The 15,213-nt window shown below is 35.3% G+C and overlaps 2 protein-coding genes across 9 annotated transcripts; one reads left to right on the top strand and one right to left on the bottom strand.

Moving 5' to 3' along the window:
- Window positions 1–2,227: 2,227 nt before the first annotated feature.
- LOC130817850 (chaperone protein dnaJ 49-like) lies at window positions 2,228–5,700 on the top strand. Of its 7 annotated transcripts, none has more exons than XR_009043873.1 (4): window positions 2,228–2,394; window positions 2,506–3,761; window positions 4,150–5,166; window positions 5,303–5,700. XR_009043873.1 is itself a non-coding variant. In XM_057683800.1 (3 exons), exon 2 carries the CDS (start codon window positions 2,696–2,698, stop codon window positions 3,758–3,760), a length of 1,065 nt encoding a protein of 354 aa, XP_057539783.1. In that variant the 5' UTR covers window positions 2,228–2,394; window positions 2,506–2,695; the 3' UTR covers window position 3,761; window positions 5,303–5,700. The 7 variants fall into 7 exon arrangements, 3 of the variants coding, with proteins under 3 accessions (XP_057539783.1, XP_057539789.1, XP_057539809.1); XR_009043878.1 differs by having other exon boundaries at window positions 2,250–2,394; window positions 5,002–5,166; XR_009043877.1 differs by having other exon boundaries at window positions 2,228–3,761.
- A 730-nt stretch (window positions 5,701–6,430) lies between these two features.
- LOC130817839 (uncharacterized) lies at window positions 6,431–14,998 on the bottom strand. 2 transcript variants are annotated; one of them, XM_057683787.1, is made up of 10 exons: window positions 13,366–14,998; window positions 12,483–13,223; window positions 10,856–11,350; window positions 10,179–10,270; window positions 10,016–10,103; window positions 9,810–9,924; window positions 8,958–9,084; window positions 8,500–8,674; window positions 7,510–7,563; window positions 7,305–7,371 (listed from the first exon to the last, which is right to left on the bottom strand). In XM_057683787.1, exons 1-9 carry the CDS (start codon window positions 14,863–14,865, stop codon window positions 7,546–7,548), a joined length of 3,351 nt encoding a protein of 1,116 aa, XP_057539770.1. In that variant the 5' UTR covers window positions 14,866–14,998; the 3' UTR covers window positions 7,305–7,371; window positions 7,510–7,545. The 2 variants fall into 2 exon arrangements, with proteins under 2 accessions (XP_057539764.1, XP_057539770.1); XM_057683781.1 differs by lacking the exon at window positions 7,510–7,563 and having other exon boundaries at window positions 6,431–7,371.
- Window positions 14,999–15,213: the final 215 nt, after the last annotated feature.

The following is a 15,213-nucleotide window of genomic DNA, read 5'->3' as shown; positions in this document are numbered from 1 at the left end:
GTATGTGATAAAGTGTTGGCCTATTAAGAAGATTCATGAACAAAAGATCGAAGTAAAAATATACGAATGTTGAGGTGCATATACGGTAGTACAATAATGGATAAAATCAAGAACCAAGAGTTTAGAGAGAAGTTAGGCATTGCACCATTATCTAGCTAAGATGAGTGAAAATGGGCTAAGATGATTTGGACATGTACAAAGAAAAACATTCGACTCTTCCATCAGAAGATAAAAAGCATCATAGTGGTGGGTAAGAGAAGTTGAGGAAAACCTAAGAAAACGTGGGTTGAGCATATTAAGAACGACTTGAGTGAGTTGCACCTCTTCGAGGACATGACTAATGATAGGAATAGTTGGAGACGTCATATTCACGTTTCTGACTACTTATAGTTTCTTTAGTTGTTTTTTGCCCTAGTGTCTAGTTGCTTCTTAGCCGCTCCTTCTTGTCTATTTATTTACTCATCGTATTTAATACAATGTTTCAGACCTAGGGTTGCTAATGTTGTTTCTCTACAAATAGTTTTACACTTGAGGCAACAATGTTACTCATATTCTTTTTTATACAGAGCTCTTACTTTTGGGGGGTAAATTGACCACAATCCTATTGTCCTTCGTTTTTATTTTTTTATTTTAATTTTTTTATAATTTAATTTTGTATTCACTTTTTTTTTTATAAATTGACTTGTTATATATGTTAGAGGTTACCGTGGTGCATTCTTAGAAAACACCTCTTATAGTTGAGATTATTCATGTTTAATTTAAAATTGAGATTATTGTAGGAAATACGTAAAAAGTTGAATTATTCTAGATAATTTTTCTTTTATTAATAGTTGTGGTCCCCATATTTTTTCAACTAATTTTCTTTTAATATTTTATAATGTTTATGGTCCCTACTTTTCATCCATCAAATTTATTATGTAATAATATTATATATCCACCATTTTAAATATTTTATTTTCTTAATTCCCGTGAATATTCTTTGTGAGAACTTCTTTAAGGAACGAAGAGAGTAATATTTCATTATTTCAAATTGTAACTTTTAACAGTTTAAATGTTTCATTAGCACTAAAATGAGTTAGTGCATTGTATATATATGTCAAAATTGAGTCCAAATAAATATAGAAATAGGTTTTGAACGAACTTAAAGTTGATTTTCAATTGTTTAATAATATAGGTCTGAGACATGTCTAGCAAGTATGTGTATTAATGAGTTTAACGAGAGGTTCGGGTCGGGTATGAGTTGGACCCACATCCTAAAAATGAGCGCGGATCTAAGGCGGGTCGAATAGAGTCTTTGACCCATAACCATCCCTAGTTGTTAGGCTCATTTATGTTCACAAAACTTGTAAGCGGCAACCTCATTATGAAACAGTACTAATAGGTTGTCCCAAACTAAAAAAAATAAAAAAAATTCAATTTGACTTAAAAGTGATCAATCCTGACCTTAAATGATCAATCTAAACTTAAAGTTTAAGTATATAACCTTAAATAAATCAATTATCACACTTAAAAATGATCAATTCTAATCTTGATCGATTTAGACCTTAAAGTCTAAATTAATCAGTAATATATAAAGTTGTCAATTATAACGTTATAGAGGACAACTTTGACTTGATAACTAACAAGTTTCAAAATGATCTATTACAATCATAAAGTGAAAATTTAAAGCTTATAGTGCTAAATTATAGGTCATCACATTCACATGTATCCGGATCAATTATAAATAATAATCTAAATGAGTTCATTATAACCATTAAAGGATCAACTATAATATCAAAGTAATCAATTCTAAAATTCAAGTTATAAATTACAAATTATGAGTTATCAATTTTAAAAAAATTATTCTTAAATTGATCAATTTAGTAATCATATATTATAAATCGAATAATTTGCTTATAAAGCCTTAAAGTTTAGCACGTTTGCGAATTACAGTCTTAATGTTTATTTTTTGCGAATTACAGTCATCAAAGCATCAAAGTTTGCAGGTTCAGGCCAAAACACAAAATTCCGATCATTTTGGTGGTCAAAAGTTTGGGTTAAGTGGTCGGTGTTCTGTATTTTTGGCTTAAACTTGTAAATTTTGATACTTTGATGGTTGTAATTCGCAAAAAAATAAATATTAAAACTATAATTTACAAATTTGCAAAAAAGTTATAATTCGCAAAGATACTAAATTATAAGATTGTAATTCGCAAATTATTTTTATATACAAATTAAAATTGAGCTACTCTATCAAGATAGTTGTTTATCTTTGGAGATGTAATGTTTGGCTGCTGTAAATAAAAGACCTTTCCTGCTTCCTTCCTCTCTGGCCTCCGCGACTCTTTCCCCACCCACACACAGACGCCATTCTTGATCGCTTCATTTCAATGGCGAGGTTTATCGTCTTGTAAGGTAATTCTATTTCCATTCGTCGATTTCACATCCAATTTCTCCTTCATTACCATCTACATCTCAATTCCATTTCCAAATTAATACCCTAATTTCACCTCTTTTCTGTTTTAGGTCAACTTGATCGGCAATTCGGCATGTCATCTTCTTAGATCTACTTTTTTTTTTCTCAATTCATTCTCTTAATTTTATTCTTGTGTAAAGAGGAACCCTGTCAAAGTTCAACTTGTGGGGTTCTTGATTTTTGTTTTTCTAGGTTTCGATTGAATTGGGTATTTTTGTTAAATTGTTGTGGAACCTAGTCATGGATGGTAACAAGGATGAAGCATTGAAGTGTATTGGAATTGCTAAAGAAGCGATTGCATCTGGTAATAAACAACGTGCTCTTAAATTCATTAAGATTGCTCAGCGTCTTAATCATACCTTATCTCTCGACGATTTGATTTCCTCTTGTGAAGAGATGGATTCTTCGGTATCTGGTTCTGCTCATAATGGTACCGATGCAAATACGAACGATAGCGAGGGTTCGTCACCTGCTAATACTAAAACCACTGCTGAGGCCTCCGATGGGGAGAGAAATTATACCCAAGAACATGTCAATTTGATCAAAGAGATCAACAAACATAAGGATTATTATGCAGTACTTGGTGTTGAGAAGACATGTTCTGTAGAAGAGGTTAGAAAAGCTTATAGGAAATTGTCTTTGAAGGTTCACCCTGATAAGAACAAAGCCCCTGGCGCTGAAGAGGCATTCAAGAAGGTTTCCAAGGCTTTTAAGTGTTTGAGTGAGGAGGATTCTAGGAGACATTATGATCAAACTGGTTTTGTGGATGAATTTGAGTATAATCAACATCATAATGTTCGAAGGCGGAGACGAAGAACTAATAATGACTTTTTTGATGATGAGTTTGACCCTGATGAAATATTTAGATCATTTTTTGGTCAATCAGACATGTTTCGAACATCTTATGTTTATAGAACTAGGGGAATGGGAACTCAGCCGAGAACAGATGTGAATGGTGGAGGTCCCAATCTAATGGTGTTTTTACAATTGGTGCCATTTTTGTTGATATTATTGCTTGCTTATTTGCCATTTTCGGAGCCGGAGTACTCTCTGCAAAAAAACTATTCTTATCAATTTCCTCGTGTGACGGAGAAATATGGGGTTGAGTTCTTTGTTAAGTCTCCTGGCTTTGATCGCAGCTATCCTATAGGAAGTGCTGCTCGAGAAAATCTTGAGGAAAATGTTATTCAGGACTACAAAAACTTGCTTGGACGCTACTGCCACATTGAGCTTCAACGCCGTCAATGGAGTCGTAATTTGCCAACTCGATATTGTGATAAGCTCCAGAGTTTTGGGGTGGCATAAGGTTAGATCACGTTATCATGCCCATTTTGTTCCTAGTATATAATGGTTTAACATTAACTACTAATTATTTGTCTTTTTTTTTATAGTAATGTAATAACTATGCTATGATGAAAAATGTGAACCTTTGTCCTTAAACTTATCTATGTTCTTTTGTTTGAAAGTATCAATTAACTTATGGGACACATTTCTCCAGATTAATCCATGATGTATACAAGACATGACTTCTTGTTTTATGATCATTTTGATTCTATTAAGTTTTTTGACACAAAAAAGTGTATACTTGCATTCAGTAATGTGAAACTGGTGGATGCTCTTTATAAATACTGAACTTGAAACTTCTACAGCAGTAATATAGGAAAAAATGATGAGATATTCTTCTAACCTTACAGGGTCTTAGGAGAATGGAAAACCATGGGTCTACAAAGTATAAGTTGCAACCCTTAAGTTTGATATGTGCGAAAATCAGTAACCATAAGCTTTGTGTCCCTCAACTGGTCCACCATATATAGCAACAGAGCATACGATTAGTTCTTAGAAGGCCATTTCATTATTAGGAAAAAAGAAACACGGTGGAAGTTGAAGAGATGTGTGTGTTGAGGTGTATTTGTGCTTCCTAGTTATGTTACTTTATGCTGTGGTAAGCTGATGTCTTGTGATTTGTGAACCTCTGAACGGAAATTTTATTCAGCTTAAAATCGTTGCAAATTTTTTGTCAGCTTGATGGACTATTTGGTTTTCCATAGAACTGTCTACTGTATGAGATGTGGTTATGGTAAATTGCTGGATTAGGTCACTTTTTCAAAGCCCCTGAAATATGAAAAAGGCAGTTACTGATGAATTGCAGGTTACTGGAAATCTCGATACCCTGCTGCTTCCGACTAAAATCTTAAACCAATGGTTTGTTTATGTTTTTTTATTCAAGAGACCAGAATTTCGGAACAGGGATTACTGGTGGTTGATAACCATAAATTATTAAATCGTCTTCGAAGGGTATATCTATTATCTTTGAAGATGAGTTGAACTACATTTAGCTGTTCCATGAGATTGCGTCTATATCATTTATTAAGTGCAAGAATATTTTCAAAGCAGTGGATGTTTGTAATGCATGCCCTTACTCTCACAAAAACCAAAGACCAGATTAATTTTTCAATCTATATGAATGAATTGGAGCTATGAGTGATGAGAATGCTAATCATTTCCCGTCGACTGATTTTGCTGTGTACGCTTGTAACTTGTAATAGATGCTGCTATTGAGGAATGTGATCAGTAGTTTCATGTGCAATTTAGCTTGAATAGTAATTGCTTGGAGAATTTCTCTATTATGGGGCTATTTTATATGGTGAAAGTTAAACAAGCAAAACAAGAGGAGCTAGGCCTGTGGATCTGGAATTTCACGTCTAAATATGGTTAGAATTTGTGAAGAAACTCTGCCTGCTCAGCAGTTTTCCCGTACATGTGGTCTTGTCTTTTTATTTAGTATACATGCATAATACACCCCGTATATTGGTAATCTGATTGAATCCCATGCCTGTATGTGTGCAGGCCAAACGTGCAGCAGCATGGTAACATAGTAGAGACAGGATTCCATGGTTTGAATACGGGAACCAGAGTTTTGGCTCGTATGCTACGCAGAAGTGGCGCTGGTGACTGTTTAGCTGATTCACTTTTACCGTCCTGCATTCATATGTGATGGTAGCAAGGAATCTGTTTGGTATCGGCGTTTGCAACGTCAATTTAAGAGTTTACTTTGATAATTAATACTGGACCTATACATAGGATTATCATGTGTAGCAATAAATAAATTTAACCCAGTGCTGGTACAGAATGCCTCAATATTTGAAGTTATTTGAGGTTTCATCAGGGAGTTTGATATATTATTATTGGATGATATATTAAGGTGTTAATATGAGATTTACAACCACCTTTTTTCATCGTGCTAACTGCTCAAGATTACTATTTCATGTGTAGTTTTATCTCATTTTGTTTACAACAAGTGCAATATTTGTTTATAAAGCTCATTTTGTTTATAGATAAGATTGCGTATATTCGACTTTCACTTCTTGTCGAGGTGGCAACATAAGGAAAATATCAATAACATACTTAATTGAAGCCCATAAGCAGATGATATTGTCATCTTCACAAAGATTTTTATTTGCATCATCAAACTTGATTATCAAGTTTTCAATGGTGATTCATTTAAATCAACTGGAAAATTATCAAATTCAAGCATCATTTCTTCCCTCATAATCCTATTTGATTTGTTTTTGTGTTTTGTTGCGTTTATTTTCATGAATCATCATCATCATACTCAGTGTATTCTGCTCATAGAAAACTATGGTCAGGGATTATGGAGGAAAAAACGACGACAGTTCATACCCATAGAGAAGAGTGCGGTCAAAGAGTCCTAATGTTTTACTGCGCTTATTTTCATGGAGGTTGTTTTTTGAGTAAGACTGAATGAACATACTTTTTGGTGAGTGAAGATGAATGAAAGAAGGTAAATTTTTTCGAATTATGTGAGGGAAAGCCTTTGTTAAATTTTTGTTAAACATATTCTGCTGTTGGGATAGTTGATTACTTGATTTGTATGGAAAATTTTACAAAAATATAGAATAAAATAGGATGCCAAATTTAAAACTAAACCTAGAGTATTTTGCACTTCTTAAGTCCTTTAAATAATGTTGAACTTTCATCAACACTTAAATAACATACCAAACACCAAGTGTATGTTCTCCTCGCTGTAACTTCATTTTTTTTTTTTTGCGTTATTTCAAGTTCAGATAACCGAGTTAAGGTAAGCAAAACACGAATGATGTCGTATTTACACTCGTCTAGCTGACTAAATATCGAACTAGATGGACTGAAGCACGAGTAGTGCATACAAGATACAATATTGTTACACCTTAATTTTCTTCATCAAACTCAAACGTCTGCCGCCTTCTAAGAGATTCTATAACATCTGCAGACTTATGTGCCTTAGAATGACCTGTTCTTTCGGAAGTTCTTAACTGAGGGATACTAAGCATACTCAAAGGAGGCGATAAAGCTCCTTTGTTTACTTCCTTCAATACGGACTTAGCAACACTCGCAGCTGCTACATCTGCCATTGCCGAAGCCACCTTTGAATCACTATGCAGTTTCTTCGACAGCTTACTCTTCTCATTTGTGGCGTCTGGCTTTCCTGGCGTATGATACGACTGCGATTTCTTTTTATGCATAGTAGCAAAGGCTTCTGCAGCTGTCGATTTAGCCTTGGTGGTTTCGTATTTTTGCATATCGTACATAAGCTCTTTTTGTAGCTGTTTATCTGCAACCAATATGTCCTCGATTTCATTTTTGTAGTCTTTGAGAAGCACATGAAGGCATTCCATGAGGGAGCCAATGAGAGGGCTGTTCTTGTTTTCTAGTAAACGCTTTAACTCGATAAATATGGGGATGGTATTTTGAATGAGACCCTTCTTCACTGCTTGCGTTATGGCTCTTCCTCTGGAAGCAGCAGCGGATGCTGCACTGCCGTCCCCCCCTTCTTCGTCCATTTCAGCGAGATTGGAGGATGATACACGGTTTGATGGGAGTCGTATCTCTTTGCAGATGAGGATACGGAAGGCATCCTGATTTCATAAAAGCAATGCCAGTGATTTATATAACATGAAAGTGAATCGCATCAACTGAATTGCATACAGATTGAATTAAGAACAAATATTGAAAGGTGAAAAAAAATTTTAGTGGAAAAAAACACAAAGAATTACTTGATTGATGTAATTTGATATCCTGCTAAGCAAAGGTTAAGTGCATACAGATGACTGCAACAATTTTGAAGTTATAAAATTAGTATCAATCTCAAATTTTGGACCCTACGGTCCTATCTGATTCCATTCATTTAACTGACTCCTTTTTTCCGATACTAACGATATGTTTGGTTATTGGTACTCCTATTAAATAGTTGGAATGGTAATAAAAATGTAAAGTAATTTGGTTAGAAAATTACTTGACAAGGTTTATGATTATGCTTCCCTTACCCTTGATCATTTTTTTCTCAACAAAATTCATTCCCATGTTAATGACATTTCATGCTAATTAGCACTAAACATCATTCATATTAACACTATTCAATACCAATAACCAAATAAACCGTAACAAAATTATTTATTTTGTTAAGCTTGGTATCACTCATATACAAAATGACCATATATTCACATCTTCATGCTCAATAAGAACTTGGAAAATTTTGATGTATATGTTATAGAACAAATGAAAGAGCTCACCCAAAAGGCTAGCGTAGTAGGTGAGATAGCCCGTTTACTCTAAAAACCCCATATTAGTTGTCCTTACAACTTACAACCAATGTGGGACAAAGTCTCATAACTTTATAATGGCCTCTAATCCATTCCATTACATTTGAACCCTCATAAGTTCCAACATCTTCGTAGGTCGCGCGACTGTCTTAACACAGGTCACCACTCCGAGTTGGATCCTCGTTGGTCACGACTGGCTTAACTTAAACCACCACTTCGAGTCGGCTTTAATACCATTGTTATAGAACAAATGAGAGAATAGGTGAGAGAGCCCATTTACTCTACAAACCCCACATTAATTGCTCATACAATCAATGTGAGACAAAGTCCCATAACTTTGGGCCTCAAATCCATTCCATTGCAGTATATTTTTGCTAATAATATATATTTTCAGTTGGCAATGCAAACATTTAGATGCAAGAGGGAAAGAGAGACATGTTTTACCTGTAATACAGACTGTCCGTTAACATCATCCACACTAAGGATGCCATCAGATGCAGCAGCAAGGATTTCAGCACATATTTTTGCAAACGTAGCTAATAGGTGCTCCGGAGCCATTTGCTTCAACAAAGAAACATATATGTGCATCCTTCTAGACCTTGCCTTCTCATCATTACCTCTGAAGGAAAGACGTGGCAATGCGTGTTAAAAAGAGATACGGTTGATGTGAGATCATGTCTTAAATAGGCAAATAAGTTGTTATGCTCCATCTCATGTTTTTATTGATGAAAAACAATCCTGGTTATTTGTCTGATTTCTCATATAATTGTCACATTTCAACTAGTAAATAAAGCCAGTGTAAATGAAAAACTGTTTGTCGCGTTCAAGACTTTCATCTTTCAAGCTAAACGTAGATTTCACAATACAAAAGGAACAAAGAGTTGCATTCAAACCAGAATTACCTGATTGAGAAAAGTCTGTTTTCAACTTTTGAGCTATGAGACTTGTTATTTGCCTCATGAGCATCACAGTCATTTAGAACAAAAACTGCTTCCACAAAACTGTTGTAAGCTAGAAGAGGAGCCTTAGCTGAAAGAAGATATAGAACAAGAATCAGGTATCTAAACTGTTAAGTACTATGAAAATCCAATAATAGAGCCAAAGTTCACATCCAGATGGGGGTTGGCTGCCTGTATGGATCCTTTAGGGGTGTTCAACGGACCGAGCCCCATTTTGAGCCCTTACCCGGCCCATTTTTATAAGAGTTTGTAAGGGCCGGGCTGAAAACGGGCTCTATTATAATTAAAAAGAAGTGGGCTATAAAATGGCTCACTAAGGGTCAAAAACGAGCCTTTATAAATAGCTTAATTAATGTATAATTTAAAAATTAAAATGACAATGTCAATGGGATCATTAATATTTTTTAATTTAATTGTTTAAATTGATAAATGAGGATTAAAATAATTTTTAGTAATAAAAATGGACCGAATTGGGCCGGGCTTTGATATTAAGTTTAAAGGGCCCTTATCCATTCCGGCCTGGCCCTTATCCGGCCCATTGAACACCCCTACTTAAGTAAATCAAGAAAAGCGCAAATTCTCAAATGAGACAGTCTCACGATGAAACCATCTCTATTGGGACACTTATTGTATTAAAGTGATCACTTTTTTGTAGTCTTAGAGTAATCACTTATAACCTTAAAGTGATCATTTACAATCTTATAATAATCAATTAGAAATGGTTTAATTATACGGACTCGTCTCATGATGAAACAGTCTAATACAAGATTTGTTGAAAGAAAAATGAAAACAGACCTTTCAATATATTTCCGAAAAGAAAATCAGCAAGCTGTCTAATCTTTTCTGATTCATCAACAAGGGACAACAGAAACCGCAGGAAAAGTACCCCTCTCCACTTGACATAATCAGTCTGCATATTATTAGATAAAAAAACTTGTATATTAATATATTTGCATATCAAGAGAACAAAGCTTACGCATATGTCAAGGCCAAAAATCAACCTGCAATAATCTGGAAAGTAGTATGAAGGTTTGCCTTCTAACAAGTTCACATGAGTCGCGAAGGCACTTAGTAATTTTCCCAATGTAGCTGTTGATTCAAAACATGGTTACATGAAATGTAGAAGAGATAAAAATTCATGCAAAAAGATCAGTTCAGTCTTACCAGTCAACCAAGGCAGTGTAACGAACACAAAAGTCTGCCATGATTACAACAATATTGTTCCTAAGTGCAGCACAATCACTCTTCTCAAGCTCCTACAGCAGCAGAGGAAACTGAGATACAAAGTAGAAGCTTTTCTAAATCTTAAGCACTTATAACTTATAAGCATCAAGGTATTCGACAAGGATGGGCGGTCTTTAGCTAAGGCGTTTTATTTATTTTAAACATCCAATCAATATTCTACACAAAACGTACTCTTATGCTTCAGACTAAATACATAATGAGTTCACTTTGAGTTTAATTTCACTTTAAAGGGAAGGTCAACACAGTGCAAACAGCATTACAAGTAAACAGACCAGTGTTACGTGATTTGATAATCTACTCGCGAATCGCGAATCGAAAAAAGCGAATTATGGTCAGTTTTGGGTTATTCTTGGACAAATTTGAAACAATGCAAATTCAAAAAGCAAATTAGCGAGCAAATTATGTTACACTGAAACAGACATTAATTCCAGGTTACCTATTGGCAAAATATCTTTAAAGAAAAAGATACAAAATTCAATATAAAAAAATGTACGATTCTGCAAGTCAACCAGTTGAAACCATACGGTACAAGTTATGCTAGTCTTTCTTTTTTCCCTTAGGATCCTTGGGAAGATAAGGGGGTGGGGTAAGCTTACCTGTACGAACAAGGGAATAAATCTTTTGGCAAGCTTCCCATCAGCAAGGCAAACTTTCCCCATTGTAAGCCATGCCTGAATATACAAACACGGAGCTTTTTCCTTTATTAAAATTGTAGAGCCAGGTAACTTATTTGATGTAGGATCAGGAGTTCCTGACGTAATCATGCTGTACAGAATTGGAACAATGGATTTCAAATCTAAGGATGGACAGATAATGACCAAGGAACCTATAGTGTAAACTGCTGTTGTAGCTTGTAATAACGACTTTGATGAAGAAGCCTCCCTTCTACCCTTTCTAGTGTTGCTTCTAGGTGGTGTAAAAAGGTCATTCTCTTTACTTGCCTTTTCTTCTTCTGATAGATACTTATCTATAACATGACAAGCTTTACAAAAGAGTTGATCAACTGATTTTGTAACCAGTGCATCCGCCTCCTCAGAACTCATAGTTTTTCGTTTACACAATGTTTTAAGTGCTTTAACATGAGCATTAACCTGTCATGAGATGCAGGAATCAGTAGTATACTTATACATGTCAACAGCTACATTCATAAAGAAATGTGGATCAGTACATTGTGAAATTAAAAGCAAAGCCATATATCCAAAGCTGGTACGTAGATTTTAACAAAATTGAATGCTTTATCATAAGTGTTGACCAGATGTGAAATGCAGGAACTGGTTTTATAGGTCAACACAATAGGGTATCTGAATAGAAAACAGTTCACCAACACATTGAGAAATTAACAGCAGAGTCGACATATATAAGGCCGGTAAATAATTTTTTGCAATACTGTGAGAAATACAGTACAATGGATCAATCAGATATCGAGAGATGTCCCTTGTAAGATATAATGCCATGAGCAAATGACATTCAATAAAAAGTGAGACAATGCCTAATAAAACTTGGCTGTTTTCTATGGAGAAAACCTAATCAGCATCTTAAGCAACCATTTTCTTAGCTTTCTTAGCTTCTTATTTTCTTATCAATAAATGCAATAAACCTAGCAGATAGCTTCAAGAAGTCCAAGATTGGTATCTACTTCCTCCGTTTTTTTAGGTGCACCCAAACCATTTTTTACACTATTCATCATTCGATAGTATTTTACATATTGCGGCTATTATACGAGAAAAAAAACATAGTCATATGTAATCTTGTTTTATTCGTCTCATCGGACATTTTCATAATATCAAATTTTTATAATTTTTAGTTGAGTATAATTCTAAATATAAGCAACCCGACAAACGCATTGAACTGCGTAAAAAGGCATTTGGGTGCAAGTAAAGAAAAACGAAGGAAGTACATAGTATCAGCCCTCAGGACAAGCGCAACGCAAACTATATTGGATTGAGTTGCAGATTTCAGGACAGATCCTTCAGGGATTCTTTATTTTGAACTTAATTAGCAAACAGTGCTTTGTAGTTTGCACTACAAAGTTTTACAAGTAAACAAATAGGCCTTGAAGGATCTGACCTGACTATACAGAAATCATTGCAGTTGAGAGTGGACAAGCAGTAGTATCTTTTTTCACCTTTGACAACTTCTAATTTGATCAGAGAGCAGAGAAAAAAAAACATCTATGCGACTATGCCCTCGTAAAGCTCAATCAAAATGTGACATGCTATGTACCTCAGTAGAATGCATGTTGAATCCCTCTATCCGCTTAAACAGATCATGAGCCAATTGTGCAGCAGGTTCAGGGGACAACTCTACAGAAACATTGGAGATTGTTTGCAGCAATAAAACACGATCACCAGCCCAGTACACTGAATTTGATTCCATGCCATCAACTGGTGAATGCATAATGCCGTCATCGCTTTGAGACTTAAATCCATCTGTACTTCCATCTTTGTCTAGTAGCTTCCAGTGATGATAAAGGAATTCCCATTCCACTGCTTTAGGAAGAAATGTCGAGACCTCTGACAGAAGAAGCCAAGCACCAGGAGGGGCTGCCCAGTTCTCTATTGGCAAGGAATGTGACAACCAAAGGGCTTCTGATGTTCTGATGATATTCTGAAGAGCGGTAGCAATTCTGGGCCTAAATCTTCTCTTCTTACCAAGGCTAGTGCAAATCTTTTTAACCCAAGGTATGATTTCACCTTCGCACATCTCCCTTAATAAAACCATTACTCCTCCTGGGTACATTTCCTCAAGATATTTCTCAAAATTTCTAGTGCTTGTTATTGAATTTGGGACGATAGAAGCATCAATAGATGCTCGTGACCCAGCTACAGAAACTTTATCTATGACGAGCTCCATAAACAAATTCTCACATTCCTCTTGAATACTAGTCTCACTATCAATTATCAACCGAGGAACAGAATGAAGCCACTCAATGATAACACTTTCATCTGAAAATATTTTGAAAGCCTAAAAAACCAGTAAGATTTCTGTCAGAAATGACGACAGATTACACCAAAGAAACTGATCTACAAAGAATACAAAAAAATGCAACTAAACATGAGAAACTAATAAGATCTATAACGCCTTGTACAAACAAAACTAAGCTAACCTCTGAAAGAGCTGAAATTGCAGCTTTCCTTATGCTGATTAGTGGATCAGAACATGTCATTCCCATTATCTTAAGAATGCCAGGATCCAAGGAGCCGCCAGAAAGAGTCAACAATTTAGTTATAAGCAAAAGTGCAGCCCTCCGAACAACCGCTTTCTCATCTGTACACCTCTTCTTCAAGAGGTCATTCGTTCTGCCCTGTTTGCCACCTTCAATACCCAATGCGTCCCTGAACACCGCGCAATCTTTGAGGTTATCTGATAGATTACCTACAAGTTGTGCTAAACTCGATAGAGCTCGCGCCCTTATCCCTGCAACTGAATCAGAACAGCGCTGGATCAACGCCACCAAGCTCCTCAATTTCCACGATTCCCCTTCTTCACAGTCTGATTCTGAACTTGAAGGAACTTGTATCAACATCAAAAGTTTCGGAATGAGATCAACAGCCATATATCTAAGATGAGATTTCCCTTGAGACATTTTGAGAACGTAATCGACAAACCCAATTTGATCACCAAAATCCATAGCTTTAATAATATCCATTACAGATTCCACAGCTAAGGTTCTAGCATCTGATTTTTCAGGTGCCTTTTGAGCTAAATACCTAGGAAAATTCACTATAGCATTTTTCAAAAATTCGGAAGTTTTTGACATACCCATCATCTCATTTTTGACAAACAAAAGAGCAAAACTTCTAGCTTGAGATTTCGTCGAAAAAATCAAGGATGTTAAAGATTTCAATACCTCAGCAGCTGTCATCAATTGTTCTCCATGCTCGGGCCTCAAAACATGGCGCAATATGCTGGAACAAAAATTAAACAACTTCTTGCAATGCCCAGAATTATTACCACACAAATCGATCCCCAATATTGGAATATCAGCCACTGTTTGAACCAAAGATTTTAAACTATCAGGAAACCTTCCTAAATGAACCAAACCCAATACAACAACTAATTTATCAAGTACATTCATCAACAAATTAATGTCGAATTCAGTCTCCAATCCCTCTCCTTCATTATCATCATCATTTTCCTCTGAATTAGAAACCCTAGCGCTTTTACCTCGGCCCCGTTTTCTAGAACGTTCATTAGAAGAAGAATGGATAGAACCCACTTTCTGCGGCTTCAAAGAAATTCGAATGGAGCGAAGAACAGAGAGAAACGAAATAGGAGTGAAGAGAGAGAAAACGGGAGCATTAGGAGATAGAAAAAGGGATAAGTAAACAGTAGAAGCGAGCAAGGACAAAGAAGAACTAGAATCCATTGCAGCTGAAATTGGGTTGATAAGAGACGTAACAGAAAGCCCTCGAGTAGATAATTCGTCCCAAAGAAGATTGGTTTGAGGTGGATCTTCATCGTCGCCGGAATTTCGGGCTTGAATTTGACAGTTTAAGAAGGATTGGAGATCTAAGAGGATTGATCGAGAGAGGGGTGATGATGGGTTGAGATTATGGTGAGCTTCGAGGTCTGCAAGAATTCTGGAAATGGTGTCGTCTTCCATGGCTGAATTGCCTTTGAAGCTTTGAGTAAATTTTCTTTTCTGATGAAGGATTAGTTTCCACTTCTGTGTAAAGGCGCCATTCAAATTTTGAATTTTGGCAATTTATGCATTTTTTTTGTCCCTTATGGATACTTTTTCCTTATTAATGTAAAAAAAATGAAAAAATCATGAATAATTGAGACCATTTCGTACGTAAAAAATTATAATTATGAAATATTGCAAAATTTTATTTTCAAAAATATTAGTACTACTTATTTACATATAATTAAATATAAAAATTATTATGATTGCTATTATCAAAAAATGTTAATCCAATTAATAACTTCTACAAAATTTTCTGGTGTTTCT

The sequence above is a fragment of the Amaranthus tricolor genome, chromosome 1 (assembly GCF_026212465.1).
Source record: "Amaranthus tricolor cultivar Red isolate AtriRed21 chromosome 1, ASM2621246v1, whole genome shotgun sequence".
NCBI classification, from domain to species: domain Eukaryota; kingdom Viridiplantae; phylum Streptophyta; class Magnoliopsida; order Caryophyllales; family Amaranthaceae; genus Amaranthus; species Amaranthus tricolor.
Note: the sequence above shows the minus strand (reverse complement) of the source record. Positions and strands in the feature narration are given on the sequence as shown.